General features: G+C 38.4%; 1 protein-coding gene across 1 annotated transcript in view; it reads right to left on the minus strand.

Moving 5' to 3' along the window:
- Window positions 1-19892, minus strand: part of LOC103522333 (dynein beta chain, ciliary-like) — a 73747-nt gene that overhangs the window by 45947 nt on the left and 7908 nt on the right. The window contains exons 13-33 of the mRNA XM_026829949.1: window positions 19470-19567; window positions 18899-18984; window positions 17818-18029; window positions 17318-17380; window positions 16615-16737; window positions 16114-16350; window positions 15746-15787; window positions 14652-14888; window positions 14124-14234; window positions 13510-13664; window positions 13042-13220; window positions 12303-12595; window positions 11684-11821; window positions 4666-4746; window positions 4083-4277; window positions 3333-3502; window positions 2565-2924; window positions 2107-2159; window positions 1444-1648; window positions 900-1060; window positions 48-317 (exon numbers count right to left, since the gene is read on the minus strand). Of these exons, the coding sequence (XP_026685750.1) occupies window positions 48-317; window positions 900-1060; window positions 1444-1648; window positions 2107-2159; window positions 2565-2924; window positions 3333-3502; window positions 4083-4277; window positions 4666-4746; window positions 11684-11821; window positions 12303-12595; window positions 13042-13220; window positions 13510-13664; window positions 14124-14234; window positions 14652-14888; window positions 15746-15787; window positions 16114-16350; window positions 16615-16737; window positions 17318-17380; window positions 17818-18029; window positions 18899-18984; window positions 19470-19567 (3469 nt within the window). The remainder of the gene's footprint in view (window positions 1-47; window positions 318-899; window positions 1061-1443; window positions 1649-2106; window positions 2160-2564; window positions 2925-3332; window positions 3503-4082; window positions 4278-4665; window positions 4747-11683; window positions 11822-12302; window positions 12596-13041; window positions 13221-13509; window positions 13665-14123; window positions 14235-14651; window positions 14889-15745; window positions 15788-16113; window positions 16351-16614; window positions 16738-17317; window positions 17381-17817; window positions 18030-18898; window positions 18985-19469; window positions 19568-19892) is intronic.

Here is a 19892-nt window from a genome sequence, read left to right on the forward strand (position 1 = left end):
ACACGACACGATTTTTTTCGGAACGACAAGTTGAAACGGGCCTTTACCTTGATCAAACTCATCCGGCATCCCAGGCACAGCGGACAAGGCATCATCCTCATTCTCCCCAATATCCGCCACCTCCGTATGTTCCAATATATCGGGCAGGGGGGCCGCCTCACTCCCCATCTCAGAGGCGGCTCCATAGACGTCCATATCGATCGGCTCGTCCGAGGGCGGCTTTAGGAGTTTCTTACGCTCATCATCCTCGTCTGATTTCTTGTCCATGTCTAGATCCACGCTCTCATCTCGGTCGAAATTGTCACCACCGTCATCTTCTGGTGAACAATAGATCAAGAGATGAAGAGTTATTTAAGAGACATAGAATAGAAAACGCAAGAGAAATAGAAGAAAATACATAAAAGAATGAACAATTAAAAGAGAGACGTAAGGAATAAACACACTACTATCACGTCACGTGAACTCATGAGGAGTCGGAAAGATGTAGTTTGAAGTTTTCCCATAATATTGACGGTGATTTGATAGCCACAATGTGAGTTCACGTGACGTGACGGTAGTGTGTTTCTACCTGTAGAGTTATGTAAGAGATTATAGAATAGAAAACGCAAGAAAAATATAAGAAAATACACTGAAATAGAATAATTTTGGTCAGGGCTTTCAGCTGGTAGGTTACCTGCGGGTATTAAATAGAAAGCTCAAGTTTGTGGTTGACTGGTCTGAAACCGTAGTGTGCTGGGTTCGAATGAGGGCCAGAATGGAAATGTTTAGATCAAACTTGTCCGTTCCCGAATAGGCATGGTTGTAAAAGAATGTGCTTTCAAGAAATGCGAAAGCGGACTTGATTTAAATAATTACTTTAGTTTTAATAGGAAGTAAAAAAGTAGGTACAACCTACATACCTTCTTGTTCAGCGGTGGGAGCTACCGACTCTTTTTCTTCCACCATGGTCTGCTCCTCTTCCATATTCTCGTGAACAGAGTCTTCTATGTGGAAATACAGCTTGTAATTCTGCCACAGTAGATCGTGAATCTCATCACCTGCCTCCTCGATTTCTTGATATCTATAAAGATCCAATACAGAGAGAGGGCATTAGGTATGGTATTTTAGGTCCAGTGGGTTAGCCAGCCTAGTTAGCTTGGAAGGTAGAGCGACTGCCTTGTAAGCAGTATGTTGCGGGTTCGATTCTCACCCGGGGAAAACTTTATATACTAGCCTCCTAGAGTGTCCTTAACAGATAAGGTTCGTTCCCGAAACGACTGGCTTTCTCCTATCCTGTTTTCCTTCTCTCTTCGATTTCGGCACGATAAGACCTCCCTCGTCAATAAAAAAAAAACTTTGGATGGAGTAACTGATTTGTTGATATCTATCTTTCCAACTAATCAAATTGCTTAATCCAAAAGTTGAATGGAGTTGAAATATTGATTGTGACCCTGGCGGTGTTACCTTTTGTTACATAGTTCATCCTGGTTATCCAAATTAAGGAGGCCAGGTTTGGTAGCACTCCCCTTCCTTCGGAACAGAGCTTTCTCATTCCATGTCTCTGCCAGAACTCTGATACGCTCCGTGTTTGTTTTGGCTTTGGATACCCGCTCTGACATCACATACCGAGTACTTTCATACAAAGATCTGATTCTATTCTTACTGCAGACTGCAAAAGTTCGATACTAACTAATATTTTGGTGAACCAAGGGCCAAAGGATCTACAGAAAGTTAGTCAAAAGCTGTTTTAGAACTTGTTATTAAACAGAAAATAAACAAATGATTTTGAAATGCCTTGAAATTCTGACGAAAGAAATTGGAAACACCAATTTCCTTCCATAACCATAAGACACAAGGAAAAGTAGTGAAAACCTCAACATAGAAATGGTGACGAAGTTACCAACTATTTCAGAAGAAGCACAATACCATTTGTGATTGTTGTATGTGATAAAGATAGCTTTAAAACCATTATCAACATCAACACAGGATGAAGTTTGTTCTTAAATAGTGACACACCTCAGGCATAATAAGAAGGAAAGGTTTTCAAATGTCTTGAATTTGGAAAGCTCTTTTTCATTTGGACTGATCGTTCTGTACAGATTCTGTTGATTTTCCTTCGAATCTCACGGTATGGGTCTGTACACTCCCACTTGAAGAAACATTTGTGCTTGAAATTCTCTCTGTAAAACACGAGATTTTTTTTTTTCTTTTTTTTAAGAGGTTTGATATAGGGAACCGAACTATAACTGTAACTACGCTCGGTATGGGTCTGTACACTCCCACTTGCTCGCAAGGTCTTAATCCCGAAAACGAAGAGAGAACGAAGATAAGATGGTAGAAAGCTAGTCGTTCCGAGAGCGAACGTTATTTGTGTGGAATAAAGTTCGCCCGGCAGGAATCGAAGCCGAAACAAAGGCAAATGCGCTACATTCAAACAACGTGTTTTTTTATGATCATAGTACCTGAAACAACACTGTGAAAGTCTGTCTGAGGAACTTCTTGAATATGAAATGTGACTGGTCCTAATATAGGTATGTACCTAGTTTTCTGTAGTGTACTCGTCAATAAATTGAAGCTCATCTCACCTGTAAGTGCTCTGTCTTATATCAAACAGCACAACTCGTTTCCTTATCTTGCTAGCCTCGGCCGCTATAAGAGGCTGAGCCGCTGTTTTCACCGAGGTCGCTATTTTCTTCGTGTTCGCCCAGCGGTCCGGTAGCTCCTGCAACATCAGATAGGTCTCCTCCGGGAATTCTATATCATATAGTTTCAGCAGCTGGATAATCGCAGCCAGGGGTTCAAACATATTGTCCGTGGTCGGGGTTCGATCCCGGACCTTCTTGAGGTAGGTGATGATCTTAACCAGGGCCTCGTAGTCACCCTTGTGTAGGGGCGTGGCCAGACCTTTGTCCGCCTCCTCGATGAAGTCTTTCAACTCGTTGAGGCTGAAAGAGTACGAGTGAACTTGTGTGAGTTACATAAAACCTTGTTAATTCCTCCGTACACTGACTGCTTTTCCAATCTAAACATAGACATATATGTAACTAACGGAGAAAGGTTCATCAAATCAATATAATGGTTAAACAGTACGATACATATTGTCATTTAAGTGACTTTTTTACTAGTTTAATGGATTTTATAACATATCCAAAAATGAAGGTTCTCCGGTGTGTATAATGAAATATTCTACCTGTGTTAGTGACCACGGTAACTTTTGTCATTTTTTATAAAACAGAAGAAATATGTTTCCCGTGATAGAAGACAACCTTTCTACATAGTCCATAGGTAATTTCTTTTAAATGTCCCTGGTGGGATTCGAACTGAAAATCTTCAATGAAAACTAATCTGTTTACCTGTTAATGACGGAATCCATGAGGTGTTTCTTGAACAGCATGCTCCACTTACACACAACGTTGAGTAGGGAATATTTGAACGGTTTCAAATCTACTAGCAGCCATTCATCAAACACCTTACTCTCTTCTATTTCATTCACTGTTTTGTATAGAGCTTCGTATTGATCAATCTGATAGGAAAAAGAAGAGGGAGGAAAAAAAAAAAAAAATAAATAAAAAAAGAAATATACAGTCAATGTTAGAAAAAAGAAGGGAAGGAAAAGAAACAACAGTCGAATCACTGACCTAAATAGTCACTGTTGTAATCGCTAGGTCGTGGCTTCGACTCCCGTTCGGGGTGAACTTTATCCCAAAATTTCCAAACAGATAAGGTTCGTTACTGCAAAGCTTGACTTTCTCATATCCTGTCCCGATTCTCTCCTAAGGTATGTCCACACATAGTCGACCGGCCGTTGATCGATGTCGACTGAACCGTCCACACTGCCTCGACAACATAGTTTTACCTCTTCGATCGACGGCCGGTCGACTATGTTCGGACACGCCTTTATTTTCTTGTTGACGTTCCTTCTATCTCTTAAAAAAGAAAAAAAAAAAATCTTCAAGTTACCTTCTGGGAAGAGGGAGAGGTTGGGTTTTAGTGGGTCTGGATGTCCCGGTATCCGGACATCAATCCCACACTCCCCATTGCAAAGGTTTTGCAATGGGCGTCTTTTGAAGATTTCCCCCTGTCCAAAAGAAAAAAAAGGTTACCTTCTGTCTGAAAGCGTCATTGTTGGGGGGCGTCTCTTTGAGCAGGGGCAATCCGTCCTCCCCCACCTTCCCCATGGTGTCCAACTCATCCGAGTTCAAAGTTCTGCCATAGGTGAGGAACTGATCCAGGACCTCCTGCATGTCATCTAACCACAGGTAGGAGTACTGCTCAAACTCTGCCGTGTAGTCCACCACCTGAAATAATGAAGGTAATAGAGAATGTCAAAGAAACCAATTGTGTTGAAATAACATCGAGGAGGTATTGTATTCAATTCAATTCAGTTTTTATTTAAAACATTAAACATTGTACACAATTTACAAGAATACAGTAGGGAATGCTATTAGCAATGGCCCGGGAAATCAATTCGTTGACGTCAAAGAAAACTCTTGACACTGTGTTAACTCTCAGTGATAAGATCGGACATTAAAGGTGTATTTCACCGTAAATTAAATATGTACTAACATAAGAGGATATCGATGAAAGTCAATCCAAGCCAAGGTTGAACAGCCTGACCTAAATTGAACAGTCCGGAATTACAACAACAACAACAACAAATTGAATAGTTCTGAAATATTAACTTACTTTAGAACATACGCCTTGTACGCTGCAGAGAATGAGTTGAATCATTTCATTAATCACCTTGCATTTCTCTAGTATATCATCCTGAAATCAATGTAAAATCAAAATGTCTATGTGGAAATACAGCTTGTAATTCTGCCACAGTAGATCGTGAATTTCATCACCAGCCTCCTCGATTTCTTGATATCTATAAAGATCCAATACAGAGAGAGGGCATTAGGTAATAGGTATGGTATTTTAGGTCCAGTGGGTTAGCCAGCCTAGTTAGCTTGGAAGGTAGAGCGACTGCCTTGTAAGCACTATGTTGCGGGTTCGATTCTCACCCGGGGAAACTTTATATACTAGCCTCTTAGAGTGTCCTGAACAGATAAGGTTCGTTCTCGAAACGACTGCCTTTCTCCTATCCTGTTTTCCTTCTCTCTTCGATTTCGGCACGATAAGACCTCCCTCGTCAATAAAAAAAAACTTTGGATGGAGTAACTGATTTGTTGATATCTATCCTTCCAACTAATCAAATTGCTTAATCCAAAAGTTGAATGGAGTTGAAATATTGATTGTGACCCTGGCGGTGTTACCTTTTGTTACATAGTCTTATCTTGGGATTATCTTTAAGTTCTCAATTCTGTGGTCATTGTAATTGTGGTTATTATTGTTATTTGTAAAGTTGTTGATGTCATTCTTGGATATTCTTACTCTGTTTTGAAATCTTCAACAAGGAAGCCAACACTTACACTCAGTAGGGTATTCGTTATGTGGGTGAAGTCTATTATACTCTTGGTAAAAGTGTCCTATTTCAATTGAAACACTCTCATGAGATACAGAAAGTGTTTTGTATAAATGAATGCTGATGAGCTTACACCCACTCTATGTAGACGAAAATCTATAGTATATAACTGTTCACAACCGTTTTTAGCTCTTCAATAATGTTTTACAATCGCGGAACTGTATGTAGGCACAGAAATGTACGCAGAAATTAGTTATTATCTATCTCTCCAGAGGATGATTTGCAAGTAAACCAACAATAGGCCAACTCGTAATCACCACAATTTACCTACTTTACAATGTTATTATTTCAAGGTGTGCTTGTTTGGTTTGTTCCTACCACTTCTATGGATATGTGATATTCCTTCTCGATGTTATTAAATAGATTGTCTCCAAACATCCTTATCATGTTGATGAATTTGACAACTTGATAACACTAACACAAACATGGTTGACTGGTTGACGTTCCTAGATTATTTCAAGGTGTGCTTGTTTGGTTTGTTCCTACCACTTCTATGGATATGTGATATTCCTTCTCGATGTCATTAAATAGATTGTCTCCAAACATCCTTATCATGTTGATGAATTTGACAACTTGATAACACTAACACAAACATGGTTGACTGGTTGACAATACTCGAAGACACAAGGTTTCTCTGCTTTGTTTTGACGACCAATAATGTGAACATTTGATGACAATTGCCTTTCCTCCTGTGTTATCTTTGATTTTGTCACTTCTTTCTAACTTTTGTTCAGTATTTTAATTAGATTACCTAACTTTTCCGTCCCAGATACCCACATGATACGAGCTGTTTGTAGAAATACTACTTATGTACCTGGCTACATATGTACCTACCTATGTATCTGCCTATAGGACGATATAGTAAAACTAGGTATTTTTTCTCGTTAGGTAATACCTAGGTGTCACTGATATTGGATGCCTATAAAAAAATGCACACGATATTAAATTAGACACCTACATAGGTAGTCCATAGCCTACATATAGCTCTATACTATTCTGATAAGACTTAGTGATAGTGATAACTCAACCTCCACAAAATGAATCATACATGTGACAAAATTCCCAAACATTACTAATAGATTACTAACACTTGAAGTATGTGTCATGTTCTCACGTAGGTATGTAGGTGTAGGTGTATAGCTGTTCTTGAGTAGGTTGGTGATAAGTACCTAGGTATAATTACTTGTTGTATTTGGCCTTAATCCACTCTCCCCTTTTGCAAAATCTACATACACTTAGTGGACTAAACTATGTTAACACTTATTTGGATATTTTTTGTGAACTCTAAAATCACTAAAATGTAAAAACCCCAATGTAACCTACATACATGTCATGACTGTAGAAGTTTGACATGGAGAAAATTTGTCGAAATAGGTATCTACCTCTAATCCATAATAGGTATCACACACAAGAGCTATCAGCTATAAGACATTTCGATTTAATGTTGCTATAACTTTGCAAAGTGTTATTCTGTATCGGTAGGAAAAACCGTTAGAGAAGAGTTGTTAGAAGATGAGGTATAATAAGGTATTCCCTAACTTCTGTAGGTATGTACTTTAGTAAACAACAAAAAAGGTTGGTAAAAAAATAATAATAATACAACAACAACAACAACAACAACAACAACAACAACAACAACAACAACAACAACAACAACAACACCAACAACAACAACAACAACAACAACAACAGACTCCCTCATTTGTGTAATATGAGTAGTGTTCTATTAACCAGCCGAACTGAGTGGGAGGTAGGATGGGGAGCATCTTCTGGGAGATCAAAGATCAGCCTGATCAACTCTTTTGATGATTACCTCCTTCATGATCATTTAATTCAATAATACATGTATCATTTCAGGAATAATTGGGGTTTGCTTTCCGTTCCAACAATTCAAGCCTTCTTGACCCAGGTTGATGGATCATAGATTAGTGATTTAGCCAATTGATTTCAGGACAATTCAAACTCGAATACTATCAAAATCCCCCTTCGAGCTCAACTATTAATTTTGTGTGTATCTTGTGTTATATTTGTGTGTTCTGAAAGAACTGGAGAGATAAAAATAATCCTAGTAGGTACTAGGTACCCACCTACTTGGAAGTAAGTAATATCACAGTGTCACACACAGTATTAGAACATCTACAGGTTTAACTGTCACACTATTACCTGTGATGCTGTAATGACCGGTACAAGAAGTAATGACCGTCTTGTCAAGCAGTTCTTGTGAACCACTTACGCAGTTATGCCAATGACCAAACAAATGACTAATCAACAGGAAGTGCCTTAATGAACAATAAATGGATCCGAATTCCGAATCAATTAAATCCATTATTGAATCAGGACATGTGCTGAACTTCTGATTCATATGCCACCCAAGTAATACTGCAGTGGCCAATTGTGATCTAATGGACATAATTGCTGCAATTGCAACTAGCGTAAACTCCCACTTATGAGTCTTCTGACATGCATGTAGGAAAGCTATTAGGACATCCTTGTTAGGGACTCCTTTCACTTTGTTCTCTGTTCACTAGGGTACATTACCTACTTAGTTTAAATGATAATGGAGGTATATACCTACCTCCTATCTTGGATAACGGAATTATAAGATTCATGAGCTAAATAAGCTCATGAAGCATCTGATATTTCAACAATGCCAGTAAATAAATGGCATTATTGAAATATCAGATGCTTCTAATGAACATGAAATAGACCCGTGGAGTACCAAAATGTGTGGTAGGTGCCAATAATTGATATTGGCATTATCTTGAACTTGAGAATATACCGTTAAGGAGCAAGACACACTTTTGCTATCAATCAGATCTATTGTAATTGGAGAATGGACTTTGGACTTCATAGCATGGATATGACACTTTCCGTTCCAATAATTCAAGCCTTCTTGACCCAGGTCGATGGATCATAGATTAGTGATTTAGCCAATTGATTCCAGGACAATTCAAACTCGAATACTATCAAAATCCCCCTTCGAGCTCAACTATTAATTTTGTGTGTATCTTGTGTTATATTTGTGTGTTCTGAAAGAACTGGAGAGATAAATAATCCTAGTAGGTACTAGGTACCCACCTACTTGGAAGTAAGTAATGTCACAGTGTCATACACAGTATTAGAACATCTACAGGTTTAACTGTCACACTATTACCTGTGATGCTGTAATGACCGGTACAAGAAGTAATGACCGTCTTGTCAAGCAGTTCTTGTGAACCACTTACGCAGTTACGCCAATGAGCAAATGACTAATCCACAGGAAGTGCCTTAGTGAACAATAAATGGATCCGAATTCCGAATCAATTAAATCCATTATTGAATCAGGACATGTGCTGAAACTTCTGATTCACATGCCACCCAAGTAATACTGCAGTTGCCAATTGTGATCTAATGAACGTAATTGCTGCAATTGCAATTTAGTGTAAACTTCCACTCATGAGTCTTCTGACATGCATGTAGGAAAGCTATTAGGGCATCCTTGTTACATAGGGTTCTTTTCACTTTGTTCTCTGTTCACTAGGGTACATTACTTAGTTTAAATGATAATGGAGGTACATACCTACCTGCCTACCTCCTATCTTGGATAACGGAATTATAAGATTCATGAGCTAAATAAGCTCATGAAGCATCTGATATTTCAACAATGCCAGTAAATAAATGGCATTGTTGAAATATCAGATGCTTCTAATGAACATGAAATAGACCCGTGGACTACCAAAATGTGTGGTAGGTGCCAATAATTGATATTGGCATTATTTTGAACTTGAGAATCTACCGTTAAGGAGCAAGACACACTTTTGCTATCAATCAGATCTATTGTAATTGGAGAATGGACTTTGGACTTCATAGCATGGATATGAACATTACTCTTAGATCCCGATACAACCATTTGTGTTTCATTGTTTTATCTTGTGGAATATGATCAACTTTTAATGTATTCCGATAGTTCTATTGAATCTTTTGATCCTATCTGTAATATCTAGCATGAAGTTCTAGAACCCGTTAAGTTCAATGCAGCACCCATTCGCAATGGCGAGTTTCACTGCCTACGACCATCTTGGTACGGTATGGCTATTCTTTGTGTAAAATAGAGACCATTGTAGAAAATTACGTTATAAAGCAATCTTCCCTTCAATTTTCAAATTCATTATTTGCTGTTCATAACTGTTCGGTGCATATAAATTACAATAAAAGAAAATGGTAACTTTGTTCAGAAGATACTTCAGGTCACCAGTGGCGAATTATTGTCAGACTTAGAACCGTCAATTTGGTCTCTATTTCTCTTATAGTATCTTCAATTTCACATCTTCAAAGTTGTTTTGTTAGGTATGCCACTTGGGTTTATACTTTATTTTCTCATAATGATTTCTTTAGTTTCTTCATTCAATTCTTCCATTTGTATATCTGCAGTTGGTTTTGGCATCACGTCCACAGCATGATTGACAACATGATCATACTATTTCTTCTTTTTGTCGGTTCACTTTTATACGAATTTCTCTTGACAGTCATTATATTTCTCTTATTTTCAGTAATTTGAAGTAGTTATCCTCTATTTTTTTTTTCAATAATATTAAATAGATCTAGATAAAGGGTAAGTATAGGTGTGTAGGTACATTATCTAACCATTGTTGCATTGATTGTTCTATCAGAAAACTCTTGATCATCGATGGTGATTAGAAGAAAACCTCAACAGGAATAATATTGAGGAAAACGGTTTTCCTCTAATTTCTGTTTCTGCAACAATTGGTATTATTTTGTTTCTGTAACAGTTCGTATTCTTTGGTCATTTAAGTCGAATTCATTTCGGTCATCATGACACTCGAATAATACTTTTCCGAGTAAAGGATACACAGTTGATTACTCAAACCTAAGGATACTAGACAATCATTGGGTTAATCAAACTTATCTTGAGTAAAATATTGTTATAGACATTAGACATAATAGACTACATATTTGTTTTATTTTCAGGAGTTCAATTTGTTTATAATTTTATTGTTATTACTTTTAGCTTGGACCCGTCTTTCGTAAACAAAATGAAACTCTCCGTTGTCCCAACTCTGCCTTCTGCATCCTCAACACAATCACTCGGATGTTGTTACTTCTGGATGGTCATTCTGCCGTCTTGTCACAGATAATGATTCTCAGATCAATGATTGGATCGAAATTTCTCCCAACTTAGTGGTGGTTATCCGATTCGACCGCAAGATTGCAAATAACAGACTTACCAGAAGATATGTAACTATGTGGTTGTCTGATGGTGGTTAACTGATCCTCGAGGTACCAGACATATTTATCTACTTCCTAACTTCCTTTGAATACTCACAAGAACATGAGTGACAAAATTTCCTAACCAATATTATCTAGAAATGGATATCTAGCTCCAAACATTTTAGTCTGACCTACTCCTAGATCTAAACAAAACTCAGAAATAACCCCTCTAGAGTAGTGAATTATTCATTTATATTTGGCGAACTATGAGCTACATTTTATAGGCCATACTTGGTTGATTTCACTAATAAGTACCTTATACCCACTACTTACCTTCCACGGGTATCCAACTGGGACTAACAATACTCGTGTTGTGCCAGTGTCTAGTCAGATAGTCTCTCTGTGGCCAAGTTCCATTATGCTGCTAGCAATGATTGGAAAATTAGCTTTTCTGCCGCTCATCATCTTCGGTGAATTTTGTTTGTCTTGAAAATAGCGACTGCTATTGTATATGGGATGACGTTATAGGATATTTTCCTAGGTAGTTAACTAGGCACAATCATATTGAAACCTGGTGTTAAAACAATGGGCCGAAAACCTGTACCTATACTGAACCTATGTATCGCCATTGTGCTTGAGTATAAGTCCAGAGGACAATGTGTGAATAAAGGATCATAAAAAAGGAACATTATAATCATATTTTATTGCCCGCTTTATACCATACATGTTGTGTTTAAAACAAAGAAACTGATCAACTCAAAACAAAGACATAATAGGCTGGTATGCAAACACCTCAGAACTAGAGAAACTTGTTTGGGCTGTATTCTGCTGTATCTACCAATGAGATCATTACGTTTTCTATTGAGGAATTCCAGTGTGAAAAAATATCCGTGGCATGAATGCGTCGAGTATTCTAGATAGATGCGTAGGCAAGTTAAACATTCATGGGTCTTGGATGACGTAGCTGGAACATAGAAGTACAGTTGAAGAAATTGAAAAAAAAAAAAAAAAAAAAAAATGCAAAAAAGCATTGGCCAAGGCTTTGAAGTCAGGTTTGTTGATTTCAAACAGAGCTGCCTGTTCCATGAGTTTATTGAGCACGTCTTCCATCTCTATCATTTCGGTGCTGGCTTTGTCTATCTCACGGTATGGGTCTGTACACTCCCACTTGAAGAAACATTTGTGCTTGAAATTCTCTAGATAAAACACGAGATTTTTTTTTTTCTTTTTTTTAAGAGGTTTGATATAGGGAACCGAACTATAACTGTAACTACGCTCGGTATGGGTCTGAGGGAATCAAACTATAACTGTAACTACGGAGCAAGGTCTTAATCCCGAAAACGAAGAGAGAACGAAGATAAGATGGGAGAAAGCTAGTCGTTCCGAGAGCGAACCTTATTTGTGTGGAATAAAGTTCGCCCGGCAGGAATCGAACCTGAAACAAAGGCAAATGCGCTACATTCAAACAACGTGTTTTTTTATGATCATAGTACCTGAAACAACATTGTGAAAGTCTGTCTGAGGAACTTCTTGAATATGAAATGTGACTGGTCCTAATATAGGTATGTACCTAGTTTTCTGTAGTGTACTCGTCAATAAATTGAAGCTTATCTCACCTGTAAGTGCTCTGTCTTATATCAAAGAGCACAACTCGTTTCCTTATCTTGCTAGCCTCGGCCGCTATGAGAGGCTGAGCCGCTGTTTTCACCGAGGTCGCTATTTTCTTCGTGTTCGCCCAGCGGTCCGGTAGCTCCTGCAACATCAGATAGGTCTTATGCTTACTCATGCGTCGCTTCTTTCTCTTCGGAGGTCCAAGGAGTCGCTCACTGCACTCCTTATAGGTAGGATAAGGAGGGGCAGGAGCAAGGGAGACATGATCAGTAGTGAGGAGATCCTGTATGTACTCGTCATCCAGAGGTCCCATTAATGATGGGGAACCAGCTGTAAGGGATAGGAGAGGAATTTAGGATAGGATTATAAGAGATTAGGTTATAGGGTTGTATTAGATTAAGATACGATTATATTAAGATAGATAGGGGCAGGAGGAAAGGAAGGAAACCTCATTCTCCCCCATATCCAGATCCACCACCTCCGTATGTTCCAATATATCGGGACACAAAATGCCCTTGCAGTCCTTGTAGGCAACGTAATTTAAATCAGTGTGTTCCCACTTATACACGACACGATTTTTTTTCGAACGACACATAATGTAATTGTAGGCAATGTAATTTAAATGAAAATGTTCCCACTTATACACGACACGATTTTTATTTTCGGAACAACACAAAATATCCTTGTAGGCAACGTAATTTAAATCAGAGTGTTCCCACTTACATATACACGACACGATTTTTTTCCGAACGACAAATCGGACAATGGGCCTTTACCTTGATCAAACTCATCCGGCATCCCAGGCACAGCGGACAAGGCATCATCCTCATTCTCCCCCATATCCGCCACCTCCGTATGTTCCAATATATCGGGCAGGGGGGCCGCCTCACTCCCCATCTCAGAGGCGGCTCCATAGACGTCCCACAAGCAATGAGAAATATCATGCAAGATATATCTATCTACGTGAGTTTACCAAGTTTCAAGTTAATCAGACCTATGGAAGTGACTCAAAAATTACCCCTATCCAGGGCTTATTAAGCTTGAAAAGAGTTTGAGCTTGCTTTAGATTAAAAATAAAAATTCCCTTGGGCCAAGGATCGAGAAATGTAAGGTTTGGCCTTTATAGGGCCAGAGTTTGAAAAAAAAATAAAAGCTCGAAAAAGGTCACTCTTTTCACCCAGAAACAATTTGTATTAGTAGCATAGTAAAAAATAACTCAAAAACGGCTCTTCCACTATACTTACAAATTTTCTTCGACTTTGTTAAACTGCTGGATAGTCAACACTCGATGTGAAAGTCGCTTGATCCAAGTCAGAGCCCCTGCTACCGGGGGATAGTAAGCATCTACTATCATGTATCCAGTCTCATTGTAATGCTCTACTTGGGTATCGAATATGTTCTGAAATATACGTTCCATTATTTGCATTTAGCACCCTGCATTTCAAGAAAAAAAAAAAAAAAAAAAAAAAAAAAAACCCTTTTGGGCGAAAAACCAAAAAAAGTTTCAAAAAAAAGCATTTCAAGCAAAAAAAAAAAAAAAAATCGCTTCTGGTCGAACAACCAAAGAAAGTTTCAAAAAGAAAATACACGTTTTTGTATTCATTTCCTAAATCCGTTTGACTGTTCGTTGCGCAAAACCTATAGCTCAAACTATTTAAATATGCGATTTTTATTAAATGTCTTGAAAATGTTCAACTCGAAGGAAATTTGTTCATTTCGGACTCGATCAGTCAGTCATTTACTCTCAGTATGGGTGCAATACTGGACTCCGTACACATGAATTTCGTCAGAAAAATCTCCATTTCAATGTAATGTAATGTCACTCTCAGTGAGTTTACTGAATTACTAGTTTCATTACCTGACAAGTTTCAACTTCTTGTTTCGTAATGCGGAATATCTTGCTACACTTGGGTGTAATCTCACCCGCCACCACTGGTCTTTCTAGCAGAGAGCCGAGCACAAACTGGAACTGAAATCAAAATTCACAATTTTTCTTGGTTAATGAAGTACTTCCTTTGAAATCGATTTTCATTTTCAGTAGTTTTTTTACATTAGTAATATCGCCACTGGTTTCTACTTGATTAAGGAGCTATTCATGAGGCTGAGTGTACCCCAAAAACCAAGCAAAGAGCTGAAAAACTTCGACTCCGACGGTAATTGAACCCGAAAACTACGGTGTGTAAGCTTAGTGTGGTACATGGAGGTTTGTATGTTTAGACTGTTTATTTCTATTCTATTTATGTATCTTTTCTAAGTGGTGTAGTGGTTAGCGCAGTGGACTTCGGATCTCGAGGTTGGTGGTTCGAGTCCAAGCCAAGTCACAAAATTTAGCCTAATAAGTGTATTAAGCGGGGAAATTCCTTATTTTTCATGTTTTTCTCCTTACCTTAGCGATGTGTTCCAGATCATTGCAGTCGTCGAACGCCAAGCTCAGAGCCGACGCCAGTCTCCTATCCATGTCCAAGATCTGATCGGAAAACTTGGCGTAGTCATTCAGAAACGAAGGATCATCCGGATCTGACGGGTCGTAGGATATCGAAGCGAACGCGTTGAGACACCCTACATATTCCTCGTAAATCTCGGAGACTTGACCACCCAGTATGCGGCCCATGAGACCTCCAATCTGGAAGCGAACGCGTTGAGACACCCTACATATTCCTCGTAAATCTCGGAGACTTGACCACCCAGTATGCGGCCCATGAGACCTCCAATCTATAAGCCACCTTGCTTTTTTTGGTGGGATGTGGGATTTAAATCAAAAGCCTGTTCCATAAATAACCTTCCCCAGTAGCTCACTTTTTACTCAACACATAGAATATTTTGACAAACGTCCGTGTGACACATTTCATCCGTAATGTATACCAGACTGGAAATAGAGATAGAACAGATTAAAAAAAAAAAGAAAGTGTTTCAACGCCATTTTTATCACACGTAAAAGTTGTATAAGTTTAGATGTAAGCCAACCTTGTAAGAAAACAATATGTTGAAATACAAAAACCATTCTATTCTATTCCATTATTTCGTAGCATTGAAACAACTGCTATAATATTAGACTCGTGAGGTCTCAGATGAACGATAAAAGACACACTACTTCCCAGTTAGGTGCTGAGTCAACACGAGAACACCAGAAACTGAAAAGTTAGTAAATTAGAATAACCATATTAAATGTGTTGGATCCGGGTTAGACTACGAGGATAAGGGGACTTTTCATCCTATGTTCCAGCAGGATGAACAAGGTCTTCTCAATTTTGTTTATATAAAATCACCATTACTTACCAATCCACGGTTAGTTTGAGATAGACAAAGAACTTGTTGAGTTCTTCTATTCGTTCGAACAAATCCTACTCCCTTTGTTCAATCAATAAATATAAAATTGTAATATTTACCTATGTGCTTTGGATGTAACGCTATGTATGTACATGTGTACAACGTATACAACTGCTCAGTGTACCTCTTCAGAAGAAACCTCCCGATCTCTACCTTTTCTAATTTTCCGTACTCGAGAGCTGTCTTGAAGAAAACCTGGGAAACAATTGCAAATAAAAGGTTTCTTCAAATTCTGGCTGGCTGGGGGACGTTAAACAGGGAGTAGACCAGCTTAGTCTGGTTGGGGGACTTTAAACAGGGAGTATACCAACCGGAATTTCCCTTGGTAAAGAAATGACAAAGGTTGAGTGCGAAGGGATCCACTCGTAAGAAACCTCCCTCTGTGACAACCAGTAAAGATGAGGGAAAATGAGAATTGATGCAAATGGGGACTTGGTAATGCAGTAATTATCTACAAATGTATTGTGAAAAAGTTCTGCTTTACCATAAGTAAATAACTCGTGATTTAATTTTAAGTTTACCTCTTCAGTCAACACAGCCAGTTGATCTATGGGCTTAGCACAAAGGTCTCCATAGATAATGGAGGCCTCAACATTTTGATCTGATACAGGTTCATCCAGCTTTTTCTTGATAAAGTAGGCACTTTTGTTCTTACATTGGGAAGGAAATGTGGACATGGCTTGTAGTACACCTGACGTACTCAGAGTTATGATTAACATTCTGACTGGAGATTTGCCCAGGAAATCGTTTATGGGTTTCTGAAATGGGAGATGGTTATGAAATTTAGACCAGAGGTTTTTCCCCCCCAAAAATGGGCAGTTTGAACATATGTAGGTACATCTAGGTTTTTTTTTAGATAGTTTGTACCCTATTGTACCTGCTGATTAGCCAATAATGTTGATTGGATGAGATGGTGTAAATAACCAACAGTACAAAGGTATTGGTGTAATAATAAATAGGTATACCTAGCTACTTGTAAATACTGAAGTGCGAAGTACCTACAACATAAGAATTCTGCTCACCTTGTATTCTTCAGTCACCAACATTTTCTGCCATTTTTCAATTTTAAACTTCATGGACCGCATCAAGTAGCCCAAAATGAATTGGAGCCGGGGGTCAATGTCTGGGGTCTCTTCATCTGCCATCTTGGTGGGTTGAAAAAACTCACCAAGATTTTAGGTAGAGAAATAGTCTGAGTATCTCAGTATGCTATCATTTTCTCACAAAGGAAAAGATTTGATAAATCTGAAAAGAAAAGTGCTAGAGAGTAGGTGGGGAGGTAGGTAGATAGTTTATTTTCTCTATATATATAAAAACATCGGATAAAGTCCTATCAGGCTGTACGTAAGCCACCATTATTATTATCATCATCACTGTTTTTTCTTTAAAAATATAAAATCGTGGGTTCAATTCCCGTGAAGCCAACTTTATCCTAAACAGATTAATCCAGTCGTTCCAAGAACCGAAAAAGTTCGTTCTTGGAACTCCTAGCTTTCTCCTATCCTGTCCTCCTTTTCTGTTTATTGTACCACACAGATATACTGTTCTATGTACAATTACGAGTAAAATAAAGATTATTCTCTTCAAATTCGGGACGATAAGACCTCCGTTGTTACAGTCTCCTCCATCAAATCTCTTGAAGAAAAGAAAATGTAAACATTAAAAAAACTCCCATTTAATTTGAACTTACTTGAATTTCTTCAGAGTCCTAATGGTTTCAGTGACTTTCGGTAATGTCTCGCTCATTTCTCCCTCGAATATTGTAGCTGGGTCCAAATATTTGCACGCCTGTAATCCAGAAGATTACTCATAAGGTCATGAACAAAATAGACAGCCTGCCTGGAAGGAGGTGGTCCTGTCTAGTAAGCACTAGGTCACGGGTTCGATTCCCTCCCCGGATGAACATTACAAGTTTCGTTCTCGGAACGGCTGTCTTTCTCCTAATCCTGTTTTCCTTCTCGTTCACTAAAAAGAGTAGTTCCTTTATATTACTAAGTCACTCATTGCACATGTATAGTAAATACAGGGTCATTTTCGAATTAGCAAGAAGGCCACCATCTCCGTGATATGATTTTCCAATCTTGAGCTGCGAGTACCAGACCTCCGTTCTTTTCCTATCTTTCTATCAAAACAGAATTAATTTATCAGCTTTATTTAAGAAGTTGTTCAATTTTCAAAATAGTTCATAGCCCGAGAATTTGTCCCCTGTAGTATGTTTGCCTTACCAATTCAACAAGCATGTTGTTAATCTCCTTCATGAGTACAATGATCTTGCTGGAGACCTGATAGTACTTGCAGTTGGCCCACACTAGACATACTGTATGCATCATTGGAGAGAGGAAGGGTTCCATTTCGTTGAAGTCTGCACCCTCCACTTTGTCCATTTGCTGTTTCAACGGCTTCAGATAGCCGTGGATTTCGCGGGCTTCGGCCACCGCTGAAAAAATTGGGGACAGTATAGAAAAAGGGACATCAAAAATAGACCAGTGCCATTCAGAAAGTCCGGGTTCGACAGAACATTTGTGCTCGTTTTTCGTTTAAAAATATTTCAATTAAAGAAAGTTTCTTCTCGCTCATCTGATGATTTGGGGACAGTATAGAAAAAGGGACATCAAAAATAGACCAGTGCCATTCGGAAAGTCCGGGTTCGACAGAACATTTGTGCTCGTTTTTCGTTTAAAAATATTTCAATTAAAGAAAGTTTCTTCTCGCTCATCTGATGAGAGGTATACTACGAGATGGGCATGCTATGACACAGACCGCAATACTCTAATGTAGCAGTTTTTCATTGCTATGCAATCAATACAACGCTGGAACATGAAAAAAATCAACTTTTTTATGAACGCCTGAGGATATTATTAAGTATGCAATGTGCAACATAGTGATGAACTGAATCCAGTGAATGAAATTGATCGGATAGAAGAGCTCCTTCGAAAAAGTCCGGAAGATAAAACCGTAAAACGATGAAAAAGGTTTTTGTTTTGGTAGTATACTACGAGATGGGCATGCTATGACACAGACCGCAGGACTCTAATGTAGCAGTTTTTTCATTGCTATGCAATCAATACAACGCTGGAACATAAAAAAAATCAACTTTTTTTATGAACGCCTGAGGATATTATTAAGTATGCAATGTGCAACATAGTGATGAACTGAATCCCGTGAATGAAATTGATCGGATAGAAGAGCTCCTTCGAAAAAGTCCGGAAGATAAAACCGTAAAACGATGAAAAAGGTTTTTGTTTTGGTCCGATTCCCCCCCTTTTTTCCCCTATTTGAAGGAATATCTGCTATATTTAATCTTACCTCCAACAACATTTTTGAAAACACTCTTGAAGCAAGGAAAGTAAGCACTGTCAGTGTGCTCCAATATGGATGCCATCTTCTTAACCCTCTCATCTCTCAACTGATCGTAGATAGATTCCAAATTCTTCAGCCGGTTTGACCAAAATTGTATTTCTGAAAGAAATGGATTATTTATTTTATTTTTTTTTTTTTTTAATGAGAAATGGGGCTTTTTTGTCTCGTGCTTTTTGATTTCGTCTAATTTCATGATATATTTTCATCTCCCCTCCTTCTTGTTTTGCTTGACGAGGATTTCGTGACCTCAAACTATTTGTACCCCTTTTCTGGTGAATCGATTTTAAAGCACTATACTGCACATCTCATCACATGCACCCACAATAATCTACTCCTGGCAAACCAAGCTGCTATCCAAGTTGCGGAATTCTGGAAATACAAGATTTGAGAATTTATGTTTTGTACCGGACACGGAAAGTAAGCAAGTAAAATATCCGTTGTTACAGTCTCCTCCATCAAATCTCTTGAAGAAAAGAAAATGTAAACATTAAAAAACTCCTATTTAATTTGAACTTACTTGAATTTCTTCAGAGTCCTAATGGTTTCCGTGACTTTAGGTAATGTCTCGCTCATTTCTCCCTCGAATATTGTAGCTGGGTCCAAATATTTGCACGCCTGTAATTCAGAAGATTACTCATAAGGTCATGAACAAAATAGCCAGCCTGCCTGGAAGGAGGTGGTCCTGTCTAGTAAGCACTAGGTCACGGCTTCGATTCCCTCCCCCGGATGAGCATTACAAGTTTCGTTCTCGGAACGGCTGTCTTTCTCCTAATCCTGTTTTCCTTTTCGTTCACTAAAAAGAGTAGTTCCTTTATATTACTAAGTCACTCATTGCACATGTATAGTAAATACAGGGTCATTTTCGAATTAGCAAGAAGGCCACCATCTCCGTGATATGATTTTCCAATCTTGAGCTGCGAGTACCAGACCTCCGTTCTTT

Source organism: Diaphorina citri, unplaced genomic scaffold (assembly GCF_000475195.1).
Source record: "Diaphorina citri unplaced genomic scaffold, Diaci psyllid genome assembly version 1.1 scaffold4, whole genome shotgun sequence".
NCBI lineage: Eukaryota > Metazoa > Arthropoda > Insecta > Hemiptera > Psyllidae > Diaphorina > Diaphorina citri.